The 17,320-nt window shown below is 42.8% G+C and overlaps 2 protein-coding genes across 2 annotated transcripts; one reads left to right on the top strand and one right to left on the bottom strand.

Annotated features, from left to right (window-relative positions):
* Window positions 1-8,252: 8,252 nt before the first annotated feature.
* Window positions 8,253-9,182, bottom strand: ora2 (olfactory receptor class A related 2). The gene has a single exon (XM_069678930.1). It carries the CDS (start codon window positions 9,180-9,182, stop codon window positions 8,253-8,255), a length of 930 nt encoding a protein of 309 aa, XP_069535031.1.
* A 6,535-nt stretch (window positions 9,183-15,717) lies between these two features.
* Window positions 15,718-16,668, top strand: LOC138606439 (olfactory receptor class A-like protein 1). Its single transcript, XM_069678907.1, has one exon. It carries the CDS (start codon window positions 15,727-15,729, stop codon window positions 16,666-16,668), a length of 942 nt encoding a protein of 313 aa, XP_069535008.1. The 5' UTR covers window positions 15,718-15,726.
* The last annotated feature ends 652 nt before the right edge of the window (window positions 16,669-17,320 follow it).

Genomic DNA, 17,320 nt, shown 5'->3' on the forward strand with positions numbered 1-17,320 from the left:
TGAAATCACAGTTAGCAGCCAGTTAGCTTAGCTGGCTTAGCATAAACACTGGAAAGTGGGGGGAACTTCTTAGCTAGTTGAGTCCAAAGGTACGTCTCTTTCCCCCGGTTTCAGATCTTTTTGCTACGCTTACAATTCACCACATTCACAAGGCGGCCATTTTCCTCTGATGTCACCCTCAGGATGGCAAAAATGCTGTTCTCAAAATGCTAACGTTGAACTGTTGTACAAGTTGTATTTCCTACAAATGAAGCTAATCTGAATTATCATTTCATTATTATAATGTAGTGTATTTTAAAAATGTGGAGGGACATATTTCAGTGTAACACAACATATTTTAAAGCCCATTAGCGTAGGTTACACAACAGCTAACTTTAGCATTCAGTCATTACTTAGCTTACATTACAGTTTGATATTCTTACACAGTAGAATAGGTAAGGCATAATGTCTGCTAGCTAGAAAGTGGCTGCTAATTATAAGGTCAGCTGAAGGTAGCTTAAGCTAAGCTTCTTTGCTAGCACTGTCCAAAAGGCACCTCTCTTCTCCCCTGTTTCCTATCTTTTTGCTACGCTTACAATTCATCATATTCACAAGGCGGCCATTTTCCTCTGATGTCACCCTCAGGATGGCAAAAATGCTGTTCTCAAATCGCTAATTATCGCTAATGTTGTACATCTGCATTCCAAGTTGCTTGTCCTACAAATTAAGCTAATGTTAAAAAAAACAACATTATTATAATGTGATGTATTGCAAAATTCTGGAGGGACATAGGGCTATATTTCAATGTTAAACAACATATTTGAAAACCTATTAGCTTAGGTTTAGACAACAGCTAACTTTAGCATTCAGCCATTACTTAGCTTACATTACAGTTTGATATTCTTACACGGTAGAATAGGACAGGCGTAAATTCCGTTAGTTCATAAGTGACTGCTAACAATAACATTAGCTGTTGTCTGAAGGTAGCTTAAGCTAAGCTTCTTAGCTAGCTCTGTCCATAAGGTAGGCCTACCTATCTTTCCCCTGTTTGCAGTCTTTGTGTTGCTTTGTGTTGTTTGTGTGCTTACAATTCCCCATATTCACAACAGCTAACTTCAGCATTCAGCCATTACCTAGCTTACATCACAGTTTGATATTCTTACACTGTAGAATAGGAAAAGCATACATTTTGTTAGCGAGAAAGCGGCTGCTAATAATAACGTTAGCTGTTGTCTGACGGTAGTTTAAGAGTTATAAAAGGACTTGCAACCTGGATTACAGTTGGTACAACATTGCCATTTTTATATCAGCATGTCAGAGGACAATAGTTGCTGTGTGAATATTTTGAATGGTGATCTTCTCATTTTAAATCGAGAAGATAGCAAACACCAAAACGTCAAACTATTGCTTTAACTGTTGACTTTATTTTAAAGTTATTTCACAGGGTAAGATCTCCAATCTGCTCTATACGTCCACCATTAACTACTTGCCTCCACAGTATTAAATGCAAAAACGTAAATCTTGCATACATTTTTCGTAATAAACACTGGGTATTTGTTAACTTACATGTTCTAGTATCTGAGTATGTAGAGACTTTGTTTGATGTCTATATATCAGTTTCTGAGTGAAGTCAGAGAGCTGAGTTTTGCAGTCTGTTCACTTTTCTAGGTAAAATATTCAAATAAAGAAATAAGGTAGTGAGCAGGAGCTTGCAGCTCCAGCTTCACTATAATTCGTGGAGTTCAATTCAACTTTCAAAGCTCTGGTTTGCACCCTGCTGTGTTGGCTGCCTTTTAACTACAATTATTTAAAGAGATTAAAATCAGGGTGCAATGTTAATGCATTCACGGAGCATTCAGTGTGATTCAGCGCCCCCGAGGGACACTGGATTGTCTCATCAAAGGATAAATCTCCACAAACTGACACCAGAGTGAAGCCCTTTCCTCCCTGCATTTATATATATCTTTCAATCTTCCTCTTTAAAGTGAGAGTACCTGAAGTGATAAATTAAAAGCCACATATTTAGAGAAAAATGACATAGCACATGCTGATACTTGGTTCACGTCAGGGCAGGTTTCAGCTTCACCTCAGCCAATTCAAACTCCCATCTTCCAGGTGTTAGATTATTAATATTTAATTATTTCTTCACATGACAACACATCCATGCCTGCTTATAGATTTTTTTTTTCTCTCCAACTCAGCAACCCAACCTTGTCTTCTCCACTCTTTCCTCTCCTTCTCTTTTTTCTTTTCTTTAAGGTGTGATACGCCGCTGGATGGGGAGCAGTGCATCGTGAATATCTTTCAAGTCTCGGCACAGCAGTGCATATCTTACCTGAGATGGTGGAGTTGCAGCAGGCTGATGCCCCGGGGCCTCGGAGCCTTGAACCCCACCCCCACCCTTGTTCACTGTGGTCCATGTCCTCACAAGTACATTGGAAATGGGCGTCATCTGCTATACAGCCTCACATCATAGGTCATGCAGACATTTTAATGTTAAAGTAGAAGTGTCATTACTTGTGCTTGTTTGGACAGATATGTTTTCCTGTCTTACTTCACCTGTATTTAGTATTTCCTCCCTTTTGAGTCGTCTTGTAACTTTTACTCACTGATTGAAGTTTACATTTAAAGGAAGAGTTTGACATCACACGTCTTACCACATGTCATGTCTGTACAGAGCTGTCTGCAAAAACATCAAATAAAATTCATGAGGGATTAACTCGCAAAAGCAAATATGTTTTAAGGGAAACGTAATGCCGACTGAGTTGTAGTTTCTAGCAACACAATGTAGAAATCTTGATGGTAATTCACAGAAATGTTGACTTTGAACATCCGGGATTTTCATTGGCTTTCCGCCAAAGTAAAAGTCTTGTTGTTCCCACAGCGTCATTTAAATTCTTTTCTTGTTGAGACTAAAATCCCAATCTTTCCTTTACCGTAACCAAAGGGCTTTTGTTGCCTTAACATAGCTGTGTCCCAATCCAAGGGTTGCGTCCTTCGAAGGCCGATTGCGTCACAGCGGCGTGTCGAAGGCTGTCCCAATTCGAAGACTCCTTCAGATGCAGCTGACAAATGCGTCCTCCTTTTCCTGGGCCACGAAGGATCCATCGGGTGCATCCTTCGCGGCCCAAAGTATCCCGAGATGCATGGCAGACTCTTAAACGGCCGAGGAATACACTTTAAATGTAAAAGTTTTTGGTTTCAACTCACTCAAATAGCTGAGATGCACATGTTAAAAAAAACGAAAGGGCCCTTTAAACAATTATCTTTAAAATAAAAGGTTAAGTTACGTGACGTTAGTTATGCTAGCTAGTTAGCCCACTAGCTACCTGTTGCTAGGTGACAGGAGCAGCATTTATTGACGCAAGGGTAAGGGCGGGAACAGCTGGTGACGCAAACAGGAAATCCTCCGTAGACCGGACCGTCTCCTTTCAGTTCGGCTTTGAATGACGCATCCTCCGCCTTCGAAGGCTGCAGCTCTTAAATTGAGACACAGCTACAACCATGAACTCAGCATGTGGATGCAAGAGTCCAGCAGTTTTCAGTAGTTCAGCCACCTCCTTGATAAACCAGCGCATTAAACCAGTCAGTGATTATGTTTCTATCACAATAACAGGAAAGAATTTTAGTAAAGCAGAAACATAATTTATAGGAGACACACTGTTTTTGGGGGTATCCAACAGGCACTGATTTAATTTATTTTCATTTGAAACACATTCAAAACACAAATTACAGCCATCTTTTTTCGCCATGTCGAGTTTGGAATTCCGTAGCTACCGGTGCTGCAGTTGAGCTCAGCCTACGATAACGTTGATTGTTGTGAGGGTGGCGGCTGCACTGGCGATCATGGCGGCTTTAGCCAGATTATAGCGCCACCATCTGGGTAAAATACCATATTATAATAAAAAAACCCTCTCTGCATTTTATACTGGTATATTGTTTGCAGTGGTATATGGGACACAGCCCACTTTTTAGATGAAAAAAAATGTATTAAAAGTGCATCTAATTCACCAAATTTTACGGTAGTTGGTTTATATGAAGCTAGAGCCATGCAGCAGCTTGTTAGCTTAGCTTAGCACAGAGACTGAAAACAGGGGAAACTGCTAGCCTGGCTGGGGCCAAACTCAAACCAGTGAAACAGAATGTACTTTGTCACTGTGTCCGTCATTGCTGAGCACTATTTTGTGTCGTATTGTGCAAAAACCACATGTTTGTTTTTACGCTTTGGATTCATCAAACAAACAAGGCGTTTCTTTAATCTGTGAGTTTTAAACACCTTGTTTCCTCTGGTCAGAGCAGGAATAGTTGTTTTCCAATCTTGCTCCGCCTAATTTGTGCGAGAGCGGTATCGATCCTCTCACTCTCAGAAACGAATAAGCTGTATCTCCCAAAAACAGACAAACCATCCCTTGTCTTGTAAAATCCGTCTGTCAGAACAATAAAGTCAACCACTATCCCCTGAACCTGCAGATTTATGTGCAAATTAAACCAACATCTCAGCCTTTTGTACCAAACGTGTTTTAATCTGTATAAATCAAGAAGTATTGTTGTGTTTGTGGAGACAGATGAAGACCCAAACTTTCAGCTAACCTCTGTCAGACTTCCTCTCACCATCTTGAGCTCGGAGCTGCTTGCTGACGTGCAGTGCAGCATTCCAGGCAAGCTGAGACACGACCGTGTTTGTTCCCTTGTCTGAGGGAAGCTGTTAGACTGGGTGGATGCAAGGAAATGGGTCACACATGTACAACTCTGTAACTTAATGCTGCAAAAAAATAACATAAAATCATGTTAAACTGGTGTCACTTCCTTGCGGGTATTCTGGGCTGGTAGTTTGAATATTTTCTTTATTTGTGTCCAGAGGAATGTGACGTAATAAAAACCACTCCCATGATGGGATTTTTTTGTACAATCGCTCCTGAAAACTGCTAAATGAGTTGATTTACTCGAAGTATTTTTTCCTCATTGCAGATTCACTCAAACAGGGAATAAATCCTCTAAACAAGACGCCTAAAGAAACATCCCTTTGAAGGAAAAGCAAAGACGGTATCAGCAAACATAAAAAGGGCTTATTACCTGTCATTTCCATAAAATGTGGGTTTTCAAAGTACCGAGGATGTGTTTATTGCGATACAGTTTCACTAAGTAGTAATCCTCAAAGTTTTTCAGTCACTACAGTCTCTTCTCTGGAAAAACATCCAAAAGAAAGAAAGTATTTTTATGGGATTAATAACAAGAAAGGACTGAATTTAATTGATTAATTAGACGTAAACATTTTAATGATGCTTTCAAAGTCCCGTTTAATCCTTATCAAGGTGTTAAGAGTTGATTAATGGAGGTTTTTGTGTTGAATCATTGTTTGTTTTCATGCATCACCGTGTTGGAGTCTGCCTTTGCATTAGTACAACCAGAACAAATTTCTGCATGTTGCACTCGGTGATCGCAGTGATTCTGATGTTTGTGTAATTTTAAAAAAAAAAGTTTTCTGCGGGGGAGGAGAGGGTTTGGTTTGAACATTCGAAGTGAAAAGGGCCGGATTATAGGGTGTGGACCGGCTCCCAGGCACAGAAAAAGGGGCGAGGTTTCGCCCTGCTGCTGCGTCGTCATTGGTGGACACCGGGGACAAAAAAGCCTGTACCTGCAGCAGGTAAACAGACTGACATCAGGCACAGCAGGGGAGGACCGGCTGGAGGGATTTACTGCAAACCTTTCAACTTAATGTAGCCGAACAACTCTGGACAAGATGACAGCGGCTTTATTTTGCTTTTCGTGCAGGTTTGTGTTGTAAATTTTGTCTTAGTGAAGACAAATAACAGATAAGTTGGCATTTGTTGGTTTATTTCTTCGGACAGTTTTAATGATTGGTGTTTTAGTGTGAAATTCTTCATGTAACTTGTGCATTTCACACATTTTTCCTTGTCAAGCAGTTAGAGGTTGGACAGATGACATAAATGTACATTTATCTGCTATTTCAGCTTCAATTTTAGCTGCAGAGAGAGTCTCAAAAGGGGGGAGCTTAGAGAGGCAGTAATGGAGGGTTTCATTTGTGTGGGTTTGGTCTCTACATGTGTAACAGCGTAAAACCTGCATTCATCGAGCTCAAAAGACTCCAGAAGGATGAAAAACAGTAAAAACTTGTCCTGTCTTGTGCAGGGAGAGGCCGGCCTGGCACACCCTTCACACACTCTCACACTTATAAAGAGACATACACACAAATGGAACCAGTTCTTTCAGTTCACTTTGACTAATCTGCGTCTTCTTTCCTGACAGAGACACAAAGAATGACATCATGGGAAGCGTCGAAGGGAGTCAGACGCTGTAAAGAAACCATCCATGTTTTCTATCCTTCATTCCACCGGAGTCTGTGTAAAGTGCTAATCAGATTTCAGTGGTTTGAAGAGTAAAACACATGGAATTAATCATCTGCAGAGAGTTTTCTAAAGCAAAAAGTGACAACAAGGAGGGTTTTAATGATTGCAACATTTACAATAAAGATGAAAGTTGCTCTTTTGTACTGTATGGACTTTTCTATCCTTTCACTTCAAAGCAACAGTTCTGCACAAGCACAGAAAGAGGGCCTCTCCTTCTCCTCCTTCTCCTCCTCCTCCTCCTCCTCCTCCTCCTCCTCACCTGCATTGCGACAGCAGTTGAATATAACGCCGCACTGATTGCTCTTAGAGTTATTGCAGGATCACAGAGTGCTGGCAGCCCCACTTTATGTCTTTTGCACTGTCACTCACAGACGCAGTTATGTCCTCACCCTGTCTCTCCGCCCTTGCTTCCCCGAAGACATGGCAATTACATAATGACTCCTAAATTCCCACATTGCCACATCCAAAGCGAAGTCTTCAGGGCTGCTGCCAGACGCCGCTTTTGTGTCCCCAAAGTCTCATCTTTTCTAACTGCACCCGAAAGAGCTTAGACATACTTTGTCTGCCTCGTATTGAGTGATTAATCGCTGAGTAATGAACATCTTTTCATCTTTTTCCTCTAAAGAATATAGTTTTCCCATCAGGTTTTAAACCAATCCTCTGTTGGACGATTAACCTGCCTCATTAGCGCGGGGGCAATTCCCTGATTCTATTCAAAGCCTTAATTATAGCTAAATGGGCAGCTGGAAGTCATTCGATGGATGCATTGAGCGCTGAGTCACCCGGCTATAATTCTTCCACCCAATTAAGATGTAGGGAACATAACGAATAAACAAACAAAGCAGCAAAGTGCCGGGTCAGCACAGAGTCATACAGACCTGCATCGAGTTACGCAGTGTTGATGACAGTTTTCTCCCTTAACTACAGGCTGTGAGGATCTGTCTGTTCACACGTACGCCAACTCATCCCACAGGTGATAAATCTTCATGTCATGAACAAGTTATTTTAATAATTAATATGACTTCATAACCAAACAACCACAGAGGAAATAAGTATCCTGCTAATCCAATCACAAAACATGATTAAACAAGAAGTGGCAACCAAGTACACACACTCTTTACTCATGTAGGAGTACAGATACTTTTGTAGAAGTACTGATTCAGCTGTTGTGAAACTGAAAAAGTACATGCTGTGAAACGTCCTCACAGAATATAAAGTTGATGACAAAATGAACTAAACCTCGCATCATTTTTAGGAGACTATTAAACCTCAATCAGTCTTCCTTCAAATAAAATTATAAAACAATATAATGAAAATAACGGGGCGCTGGTTTAGCTCAGCAGGCGCCCCGTGTACAGAGGCTACAGTCCTCACTGATCGCAGGTTCGACTCCCGGTCTGCCGATCACTTGGTGCATGTCATCCCCCGCTCTCTACTCCCCACACTTCCTGTCTCTCTTCAGCTGTCCTATAAATAAAGGCAGAAGCCAAAAAGCTTATATACTGTAAATAATGAACAACGACATTGCTGTAATGTGTAATTGATGATCGATGATTTTGGCTTTTAATCTGCCGGTCTGTCGGTCACAGATATCACATAGACGCCTCCTCTCTGTGGTCAAGTTTCTCTCTCTTGTTTGTTTCATCTTGCTTTTGTATTATTTATTTGAAACGGGAAATTTTACATCAATCAACATCAAAAGATTGTAAAAGCAGCCGAATTAGCCGGCTAGATTTCAGATATAACAGTAACAGTAAAATAAATACAATATAATCTTTTACAACGTTTTCAGCATGTTGTGTAGCTGAGTGGGATATTAATTCATGGATACGCTAAAGAAATAAGTCTTATTGTCCCATCCAGTTAGGCTGAAATCGATCTTGATTTTGGGAATAGGCCTGACACTCACTTAACAGTCTTCTCCTGCGCCGCACACCTCAGCCTGCCGTTCACCTTCCTGTTCGACGCGATGATGACGTAGGGGCTGAGCGCGGCGTACAGCGAGGAGAAGAAGATCCGCAGGTCAGAGATCAGAGAGGACGTCATGGTCTTCCTCACGGTGAGAGTGTACACCCACAGCCCGTTGTCTACCCCGTACAGGACCACGTACAGGGTCACAAGAGCCACCACGGCTTTGGCAGCTCGGCGCTCGGACCCACCGAACCCTCCTCCACCACTGCGGAGCCCCTTCACCTGCTGGCTGTGCTTGTAGAGGAAGAAGAGGATCATGAGACTGGCGAGGGTCATGAAGGTCATTGGCACCACGTCCCTGCCGACCTGAGCTGCTCCGTTCGCCTGTTTGGACAGCTTAGAGGGGAAGTGAACGTAGCAGAATTGGACGTTGATGCCGTGGTTTATGAGGCTGGAGTTCTTCTGTGTGCCGAAGGAGAAGAGCACGGCTGCCGAGCTCAAGCAGGTGTTGATGATCCACAGGAAGAGGAACACAAAGCCCAGGTAGTTAGCCACAATCACCCGAAAGGAGGCCAAGCGAGAACCAGGAGGGGCGATGCTCAGGCACTGGTACGCGCTCAGGACGAAGGTGAGCCAGATCGAGAGGGAACGGGACGTCCTGTAGACGAATATCACGGCTTTGCAGCTCAAGTCTCCAAAGATGGAGGCCAGGCGGAAGGAGGCGAGGGTCTCCAGGAGGCAGCGGACGCCCACCACAAGGAGGTTGACGCAGGCCAGGTGGAGGACGATGGCGTCAGCCGGGAGGAGCCGGTTCTCGTGGTAGAGCAGGAGGAGGAACGCTAGGATGACGGCCGTGTTTCCCGGGACGCCTACAATGGTGAGGGACATGTAGAGCATCCCACGGACGAACTCCTCTGAGGGCATTGCTGCAGGAAAACAAAGAGTAAGACACTTTTCATATTAGTGAACCACGACTTTAAATGTTTTTTTTCCCATTAATTTGTGATATCAAGTCTTCAAAGTGTTTAAAATTCCCTGCAGAGGTTTACCTGAGAGAAGTCAAAGCCAGCGAGGTCTGCAGCGAACCTTCTCCCCGGTCGCTCTCTCCTCCAGTCGTCGCCTTGTTTGTGTTCTTATACCTGCAAACAGGTGACGGTTGTTGGATCTGTTTTTCATGCTCTATTGACTTCTCTTCCCTCAGCCTCCAATTACTTGAGATCAATCCAGATGACTGCTTCTGTCCCCTCGCCGGGGTTCAGAGCAACAGAAGATTTGGAGTGATTTACAGGGTGCAAACAGTGGGCAGAGAAAGCGGTGTGAACGTGGGGCTGATGTCTGTTTGTACTCAGAGAAGATTAAAACAATTTCTCACTGTCACTACTGAATACTTTTTCTAATTACTGATCCTATATTTAGATTTCCTTTTAAGACCTGTTACATGTATTTTTCATTTCCGCAATCACTTCCAAAAGCCTCTTCCTATTAAAGAGGCCCGTCTCGTGTCGGTGAGTCAGATCCCAGCGCCACAGTGTCCTCCAGTGGAGAGAGCGGAAACAGAGTGAAAGCCAGAGGACGTTTCCCTCGCTCTGCACGGCAGATCACACACAGTTTTGTTTGCAGAGCGTGACATAGCATCTGATTTATGATTATGAGATTCTTCAAGAGCAATGAAAGAGCTCAAATGGAATTGAAACTAAACTCTGAGGATGCTGTAAGGACAAATCAGTGTCTGCAGGCTGCGTGATTTAATGGCAGAATGTCCCACAGCAGGGAAGTGCAAGTTAATATCTCACAAGTATGAGGAAACATTTCCTCCTCTACTATAATAGAAGCATTATTAAAATTAGTTACAGGTACGATAACCTTATTAAATGTATATTTTGAACACCATGTGAGAGGCTGTATTTGGCTTGTGTTCCTCTTTATGATAGTTTACATTTTTCTCCATTGAATACTTTACTTTTATTGCCTTTGTGCATTCTAATGTTACTCACAGTGATACAGTGGTTAGCGCTGTGGTCGAGAAGGTTCCTGGTTCAAATCCCAGTTTGGATGAGGAGGGCCTTTCTGTGTGGAGTTTGCATGTTCTCCCCGTGCATGCGTGGGTTCCCTCCGGGTACTCCGGCTTCCTCCCACAGTCCAAAGACATGCTTGTTAGGTTCATGGGTGACTCTATGAATGGTTGTCTTGTCTGTCTATATAACCACTTTCCTGGTCAAAAAACTCGCTAAAACACCCGGCTTCTTTGCTTAGTGGGAAACGCTTCAATCGGCCTTCAGACCCGGGTCGAATGACTCTGCAGTAGACCTGGGTAGTTATCGCCTCGGCTCCAGTTGGCATTGATGGGAACATAAAACCTGTGTCGACACGCTGATCTCTGCCCTGTATCTTTTGCGACTCCTCGTCATCTCAGCTACAAATTCAACCCGTCTCCGCCCGGCCAGTCTCGAACATCCTTACAAATTTGTCAGCGCCGAGTTTGATAAACAGACTGAATGAGTAATAGATACAATAAAGACCTAACCACTGTAACATGTTCACTGTTTACTAACCCTGTCTCCAACGCATTTGTAACGACAGACGGTGACGCAGCAGAAAAGGGACCGACAGGAGTATACTTCACTGGCAATGGGAAAAGAGACAATTGGCATTTATAAGCAGGTCTTCCCAGGTCTGAAAAACCCGCGTCAACACGTTAATTTTAGGTGGGAAAGGGGTATGTGTGTCAGCCCTGTGATTGACTGCTGATCAGTCAGGCTCTCGCCCAATGACAGCTGGGATAGCCCCCAGTCCCCCCATGACCCTGAACAGGATAAGCATTACAGATAATGGATGGAATAGAATTGGACTTTAAAGTGTGGTACGTCCAGCTGGTGTAGAAAGGTTACAAAAGAGATGCTCTGTAGATTTGGAGTGATTAAGACGAACTGACAGTGACTTGTCTGAAAGATATTGGAAGATAGAACAGAAATCTTTAGCTTTAAAGTATTAGCACAATGTTGTTTGGAGCCTTTTAAACCCTATTTTTAAAAAAGTCTCACTAATCTGGAGCCTAAGATACAAAAATGTAAAATACGATAATGACAAAATAATACTGTATAAACACCATTAAACAGTAATTATCTGGTACCATGGGACCAAGCGGAACGAGCAGCAAAGTTTGAGCAGCACTGACAGATTGCACTTGGAGAAATCAAACAACCGATTATTGCATATAAAGTCAAATAAAGTCATGGGAGGTCAATGTTGCTCCCTCCCCTTCAGTCAACACCACACAGGAGACTGCAGCTGAGCCAAAAGCCTCTTAAAGCACAGTTTGGCTGTGGGACAGATTAACAGACGCAGCGAGGAGCACTGAATATTCCCTCTGCAGCCGCAGCAGCAGATTTAAAGGTGCAAAAGGTTAAAAAAGTGACAGATTATCAACTAAAAACAGTCGTATGTGGAAAAAGTAACCCCTGACCTCCAAAGATGCCACAGGAAGGATTTCTGAACACTGAGACAGTCGACGAGTAAATGATGCGTTAAAAAGGATTACTTTAAATAACCAATGTTTAGTTTGATAAACTTTGCTTGTTTTTTTTTCAACATTTTTTATACATAAACACAAAAAAAGAACAACTACCCCCGCCCACCCCGACCCCCCGCAGGACTGTTGACAAGTACAAACAATGTAAACATTATTTTATGTCAACAACTCCTAACTGATACAAACAGACAACAATCAAAGGGCGACAAACAATAGATAGGTTGGGATCCCGGGAGGAAAGGATGCACCCGATGGATCCTCACGGCCCAGAAAACGGAGGACGCATTTGTCGGCCGCATCTGAAGGAGCCTTAGAAATGGGACAGCCTTCGACGTGCTTCTGTGACGCAATCGGCCTTCAAACATACACAACACATGGCTGCCAATTTTTATAAATGGTAGTAGTCGAACCCTGTAAGGTATATTTAACCTTTTCTAACCTCATAAAGTACAGAACATCTCTGATCCATTGTGTATGAGATGGACGAGTCAAAGCATTAAGCAAGAAGAGTGCAAAAGGTCAAGAAGTCATATTGAAACTTAGTCAGGGAATAGACTTTAGAGGGCATGACTCTAAGCTTACTCTGAGGATCTCCGAAAAGGTTTCAAACACTGAAGTCCAGTAATTTCATCATTTAGAGCAGCTCCAAAACGTGTGTATGTAAGAGGCCGCTGGATCGACATTCAGAAACGTAATGTAATGTTTTAAACTGTAGGAGCCCACGTTTAGCGCAGACGATGTGATATTTTCCTCTACATTTCATCTGTCATGACTTCATCTAAATGTTGCTGATAAAACTGCTCGAGGTGGATTGTAGTGCAAACAGTTCTCTATAGGTTTTAGACCGAACACAGGCGAGTTAATTTCCAAACTTTGCTTGTCATATCTTATTAATCTAAGTTTGTTTGCTTTATTTTCCTGTCGTAATTGTTAACGTATAAGATCTTAAAAATATTGTAAGTTTTGTATTGCAAACTTTCAAACTATGCTGAAACATTTTTGTTAGAATAAAGGCGATGTGGGAAATAACCAATAAAGAAAAATGTGATTAGTGCAAAGGGAACAAAACAGTTTACATCAGCCACACACAAAAACAAAATCTCTCCTGTCAGGGGGTGAGAAGCACAGATTTAAAACTTACTGTACATGAAGTCGTCTCCTGAGGAAGACATGCTTGTACTTGCCATTTTAATTAGCTCTCTGAACATGTAAACATGTAAAACACACACACACACACACACACACACACACGGGGAAATAACACTTCTTATAATGCTGTATTCTAAAGGCCAATCTCAGGAGAACACAGACGACACAGTTTCATACACAGGCCCGTCTGATATCTGAAAACATCACATAGAACTGCATGAACAGTAAGTCAGAGCGCTTTCAATGTAAGACACGTTTGATTTCTACAGTTTAAAACGTTGTGTTGTGTACACGTCAGAGCTGAGAGTTGAGGACATACATTAATAAAAGCTGCTCGTCCCTGTGCCCCCAATTAGTACAAACATGCTTTGTTAAAGGGCTAATTGTCTCGCTCCTCTGTGTCTTTAACTCGCTCCCAGGACATGAGGCGGGAAAGCAGCGAGTTGAAGCACCAGCTGTGCAGGAAAAAGCCTCCTGATGGCTCATTCAAGGCATCATCAGGCGGCTTCGGCATCAACAATAACTGCGCTCTGTTGTCTCCCTGCGGGGGGAGTTTAACTCTATTTTTAACTCCACGGGGAAATCACATTATTATATTTTAGAGGAGTGGTGTGTTTGTTTGTCTGTCTGTTGAAGCTGATCAATTTAAGTAGAAGAGAATACCAGTCAAGTTCAGAAGTTGTATTTTATAAACAGAAATCTCTTTCACTTCAAATGATGAACAATTTGCCGCCATTAAAGCCTCAAACTTGTTGTGTTGATGTACGGCCCGGAGCATCTTCACGCATATAAGAAAAAAGAGACTCACGCCACGTTTGATGTTTCATATTACTTGTGGTAAATGGGCAGCACTTATATGGAGCTTTTCAAGTCTTCAAACCACTGAAAGCGCTTTTACACTACATGTCACATTCACCCTTTAACACACACACACACACACACACAAAGGCCTCTATCCTAATCTCCAATCAGAATCAATGCTCGTTCAATTTGGGGTTCAGTGTCTGGCCCACTCCAAACTGTAGCAGTCAGGGATCGAACCGCCAACCTTCTGACTGAGCGATGACCGACTCTACGACTGAGCTACAGCTGCCCCTTATGTCCATCCATCCATCCATTGTCTACACCACTTATCCTGTTCAGGGTCGAGGGGGGCTGGAGCCGATCCCGGCTGTCACTGGGCGAGAGGCGGGGTTGCACCTGGACTGATTGCCAGTCAATCACAGGGCTGACACACAGAGCTGACACACAGACGACCTTTCATGCTCACACCTTCCCGGAGGGAACGCACGCATGCACGGGGAGAACAGGAAGCTTCTAGCTGTGAGGCGACTGCACCATCGTCCAGCCCACGTCCCATCTGAATCTGATTTGAAACCACAAGAGTTACTGTAACTTCCAGCTGCCCTATTTTTTTATTACTATGTTTAGAGAAAATTATTAGTAGGTCCTAATAAAAATAAAAGGAATGATTCATTTGTGCATGTTCCCTCTTAAAGCAATACATACATGTACATAAAAACCACTGAAAGACACCTTTGAAACATGTTTCCAATAGAAGCACTCGGGGACAAAATCCACAGGTCTGATACATTTTTGTATCTTAAATAAAGCTTAAGCAGTTAATCAAATCAAGTGGATATTTTCCAAATGAGTCTTCTTGGTACTAAATCCCTTCTTAGGAAGAATTTAGAGTTACTGTCCCGCTGCTGCAGCAAACCAAGGAAACACAAAGAGGGACATTTGCATAAAAAGACGATAAACTCAGAAGAATTTCCATCACTTCCTTTGGAAACATACTGTGTTCTGGAGGCTACTTTGAAAGTATAGTATTGCAAACTACCAGTTACTTCACACCGAAAGAATTAAACAACAGCAGATCTACCAGAAGGACTGATCTAGTTTGGTGAACTTAAAGCACTTTGAATTGCTCTACGTATGAATGGTGATCTATATTTAAACTTGCCTTGCCTTAAAAAAAAGTAGTTCAATTACAACAAGTGCCCACTTGTTCACAGATCGTACATGAACCACTTTAATCGTCAGTATTCATGCGAAAGAGTGACGAATGTCAGCTTGATTTTGTATATTGTGTCTTTCAGACACCTGCCAGTAAAATACAAGCAGAAAAATATGGTCCCAGACTGTTTGTAGTGTAAGAAGTAAATGAGTCAATAAATGCCAAAAAAAGGTCATTAAACTACTTGAATCACTCTGCAAATATAAAAGCTGTTTAACTACCATCAAGCTACTGCAACATGTGATTAAACTACTGGTTTAATTACATCTACCTCACTTCTCACTGACATGGGAAACAAGCGCCTCACAGCCAGAGAGAACAGGGGAAATTAATAGAGCAAACATAAACACTTTCAATGTTCATCCAGGAAACGGTTTTAATAAAAGACTAGTGTTACTTTATTCCCTGTGCCGTGCTTTCCCTCTGAGACCACCTGAGTCAGATTTATTTTGTTGCTTTAATTTGCCAAATTGTGGGCTGAACGGTGCAAGGTTGGACGATGATCTCAAGGGGGGGACGAAGTCTATAAAGTGCAATTACGCGGGCTATTAAACAATTAATGCACAACAGGATTCACTTAATCTGCAACTGCAGGTGAGCATCACTTCCAATGAAAGAGAATTAAAATTAAGTTTTCTATCATAACTGCTTTTGTCTTTTGTATGCATCCTTGTGTAATGGGTCACTGGGTTGTGGGGAAGAAGCTATAAAAATGTATTTTAATGAGTATTTCTTTTCTGTGAATCCCGTCCAGTGCAGGCCTTTGTGTCATGGATCTGTGTGTGACCATCAAAGGGGTCTCCTTCCTCTTACAAACAGGCCTGGGCATCTTGGGGAACACCGTGGTGCTGCTGGCGTACGCCAACATCATTTTCACTGAGTCTAAGCTGCTTCCTGTGGACATGATCCTGTGCCACCTGGCCTTCGCCAACCTGATGCTGCTTCTGACCCGCTGCGTCCCCCAGACCATGACTGTGTTCGGGCTGCGAGACCTGCTCAATGACCCCGGCTGTAAGGTGGTTATCTACGCCTACCGCATCGGCCGGGCTCTGTCTGTGTGCATCACCTGCATGCTCAGCGTGTTTCAGGCAGTGACCATCGCCCCCGCTGGGCCACATTTGTCCAGGTTGAAGCCGGCTCTTCCCTCCCTGGTGCTCCCCACCTTTGCAGGGCTTTGGCTCCTCAACATGGCCATATGCATCGCAGCCCCTTTCTTCTCCATGGCTCCACGAAACGGCACCGTCCCAGCCTTTACCCTCAATCTAGGCTTCTGTCATGTGGACTTCAGAGACAACCTGTCCTACGTGATAAACGGGGTGGCCGTGTCTGGGAGGGATTTTGTCTTTGTGGCACTGATGCTTGGCTCGAGTGGCTACATCCTGCTGCTTCTCCACCGCCACAGCCACCAGGTGAGGGGGATCCGTCGCTCTCAAGGCGGCGGGGCAGAGACCAGGGCGGCAAAAACTGTCGTCACCCTTGTAGTTCTGTATGTGGTCTTCTTTGGGATTGATAATGTTATCTGGATCTACATGCTGACAGTGGCAAAGGTGTCACCAGTGGTGGCTGATATGAGGGTGTTCTTCTCCTCCTGCTATGCCTCGCTCAGCCCGTACTTTATCATCTCCTCCAACAAGAAGGTCAAGGCCAAGCTGGTGTGTTCAGCCGAGCAAGACCAACCGTCAGCAGACACTCAGGAGTCGAGTGACAAATGATTCTGTCTCCGACTTGACAAGCTGTCAACTGACCTGCAAGCCAGCAGAGTTTCTCCTGTCAGACCTTATCATTTCTGAACTGACAACGGTCATTTAGCAAAACAATGGACCTTTTAGAAAGAACTAGACAGTAGTGTCTTGCAACTGTGTAACAGGGTTTTTTCTTAAACATTACATTTAAAATAAAAAATACAAAGGTATGTGTACCTTTCATTTAGCTTGTGGCCATTTTTCCTTTACCAATAAAACTCAAAATGCACATTAGATCATAAACATTCAGTAAATAATCATATATAAATTATGAGAGTTGGTTAAGTAACTTTCAAGCAAATTTACAAAACATCCAGTCTTTCCAGGTCTTGATTGTGATTACTGGCTGCTTTTCTTGGTCTTTTGTGATTTTTAAGTGATTATCTTTAGGTTCTGGACTTATTAAGGACACTAAGGTCATGTCCCTAATAGTATTTTAGAGGATTTGGAGGTTTTATTGTTCTGACGGGGAGGTTATATAACGAATAGTTGCACTTAAATCTCACAATGCTCAGTTAACTAAGCCTGGTGAAGATATTTTACAGTCTAAATCCTTATGTTTGAATGTTTAAGGTCAGAAACATTAATTGAGTAATTCATAAGAAATATATTCCTGGCACTG

This window comes from Semicossyphus pulcher, unplaced genomic scaffold (genome assembly GCF_022749685.1).
Source record: "Semicossyphus pulcher isolate SPU_LCO1_2020_fin unplaced genomic scaffold, fSemPul1.0.p SCAF_3, whole genome shotgun sequence".
Lineage (NCBI taxonomy): Eukaryota > Metazoa > Chordata > Actinopteri > Labriformes > Labridae > Semicossyphus > Semicossyphus pulcher.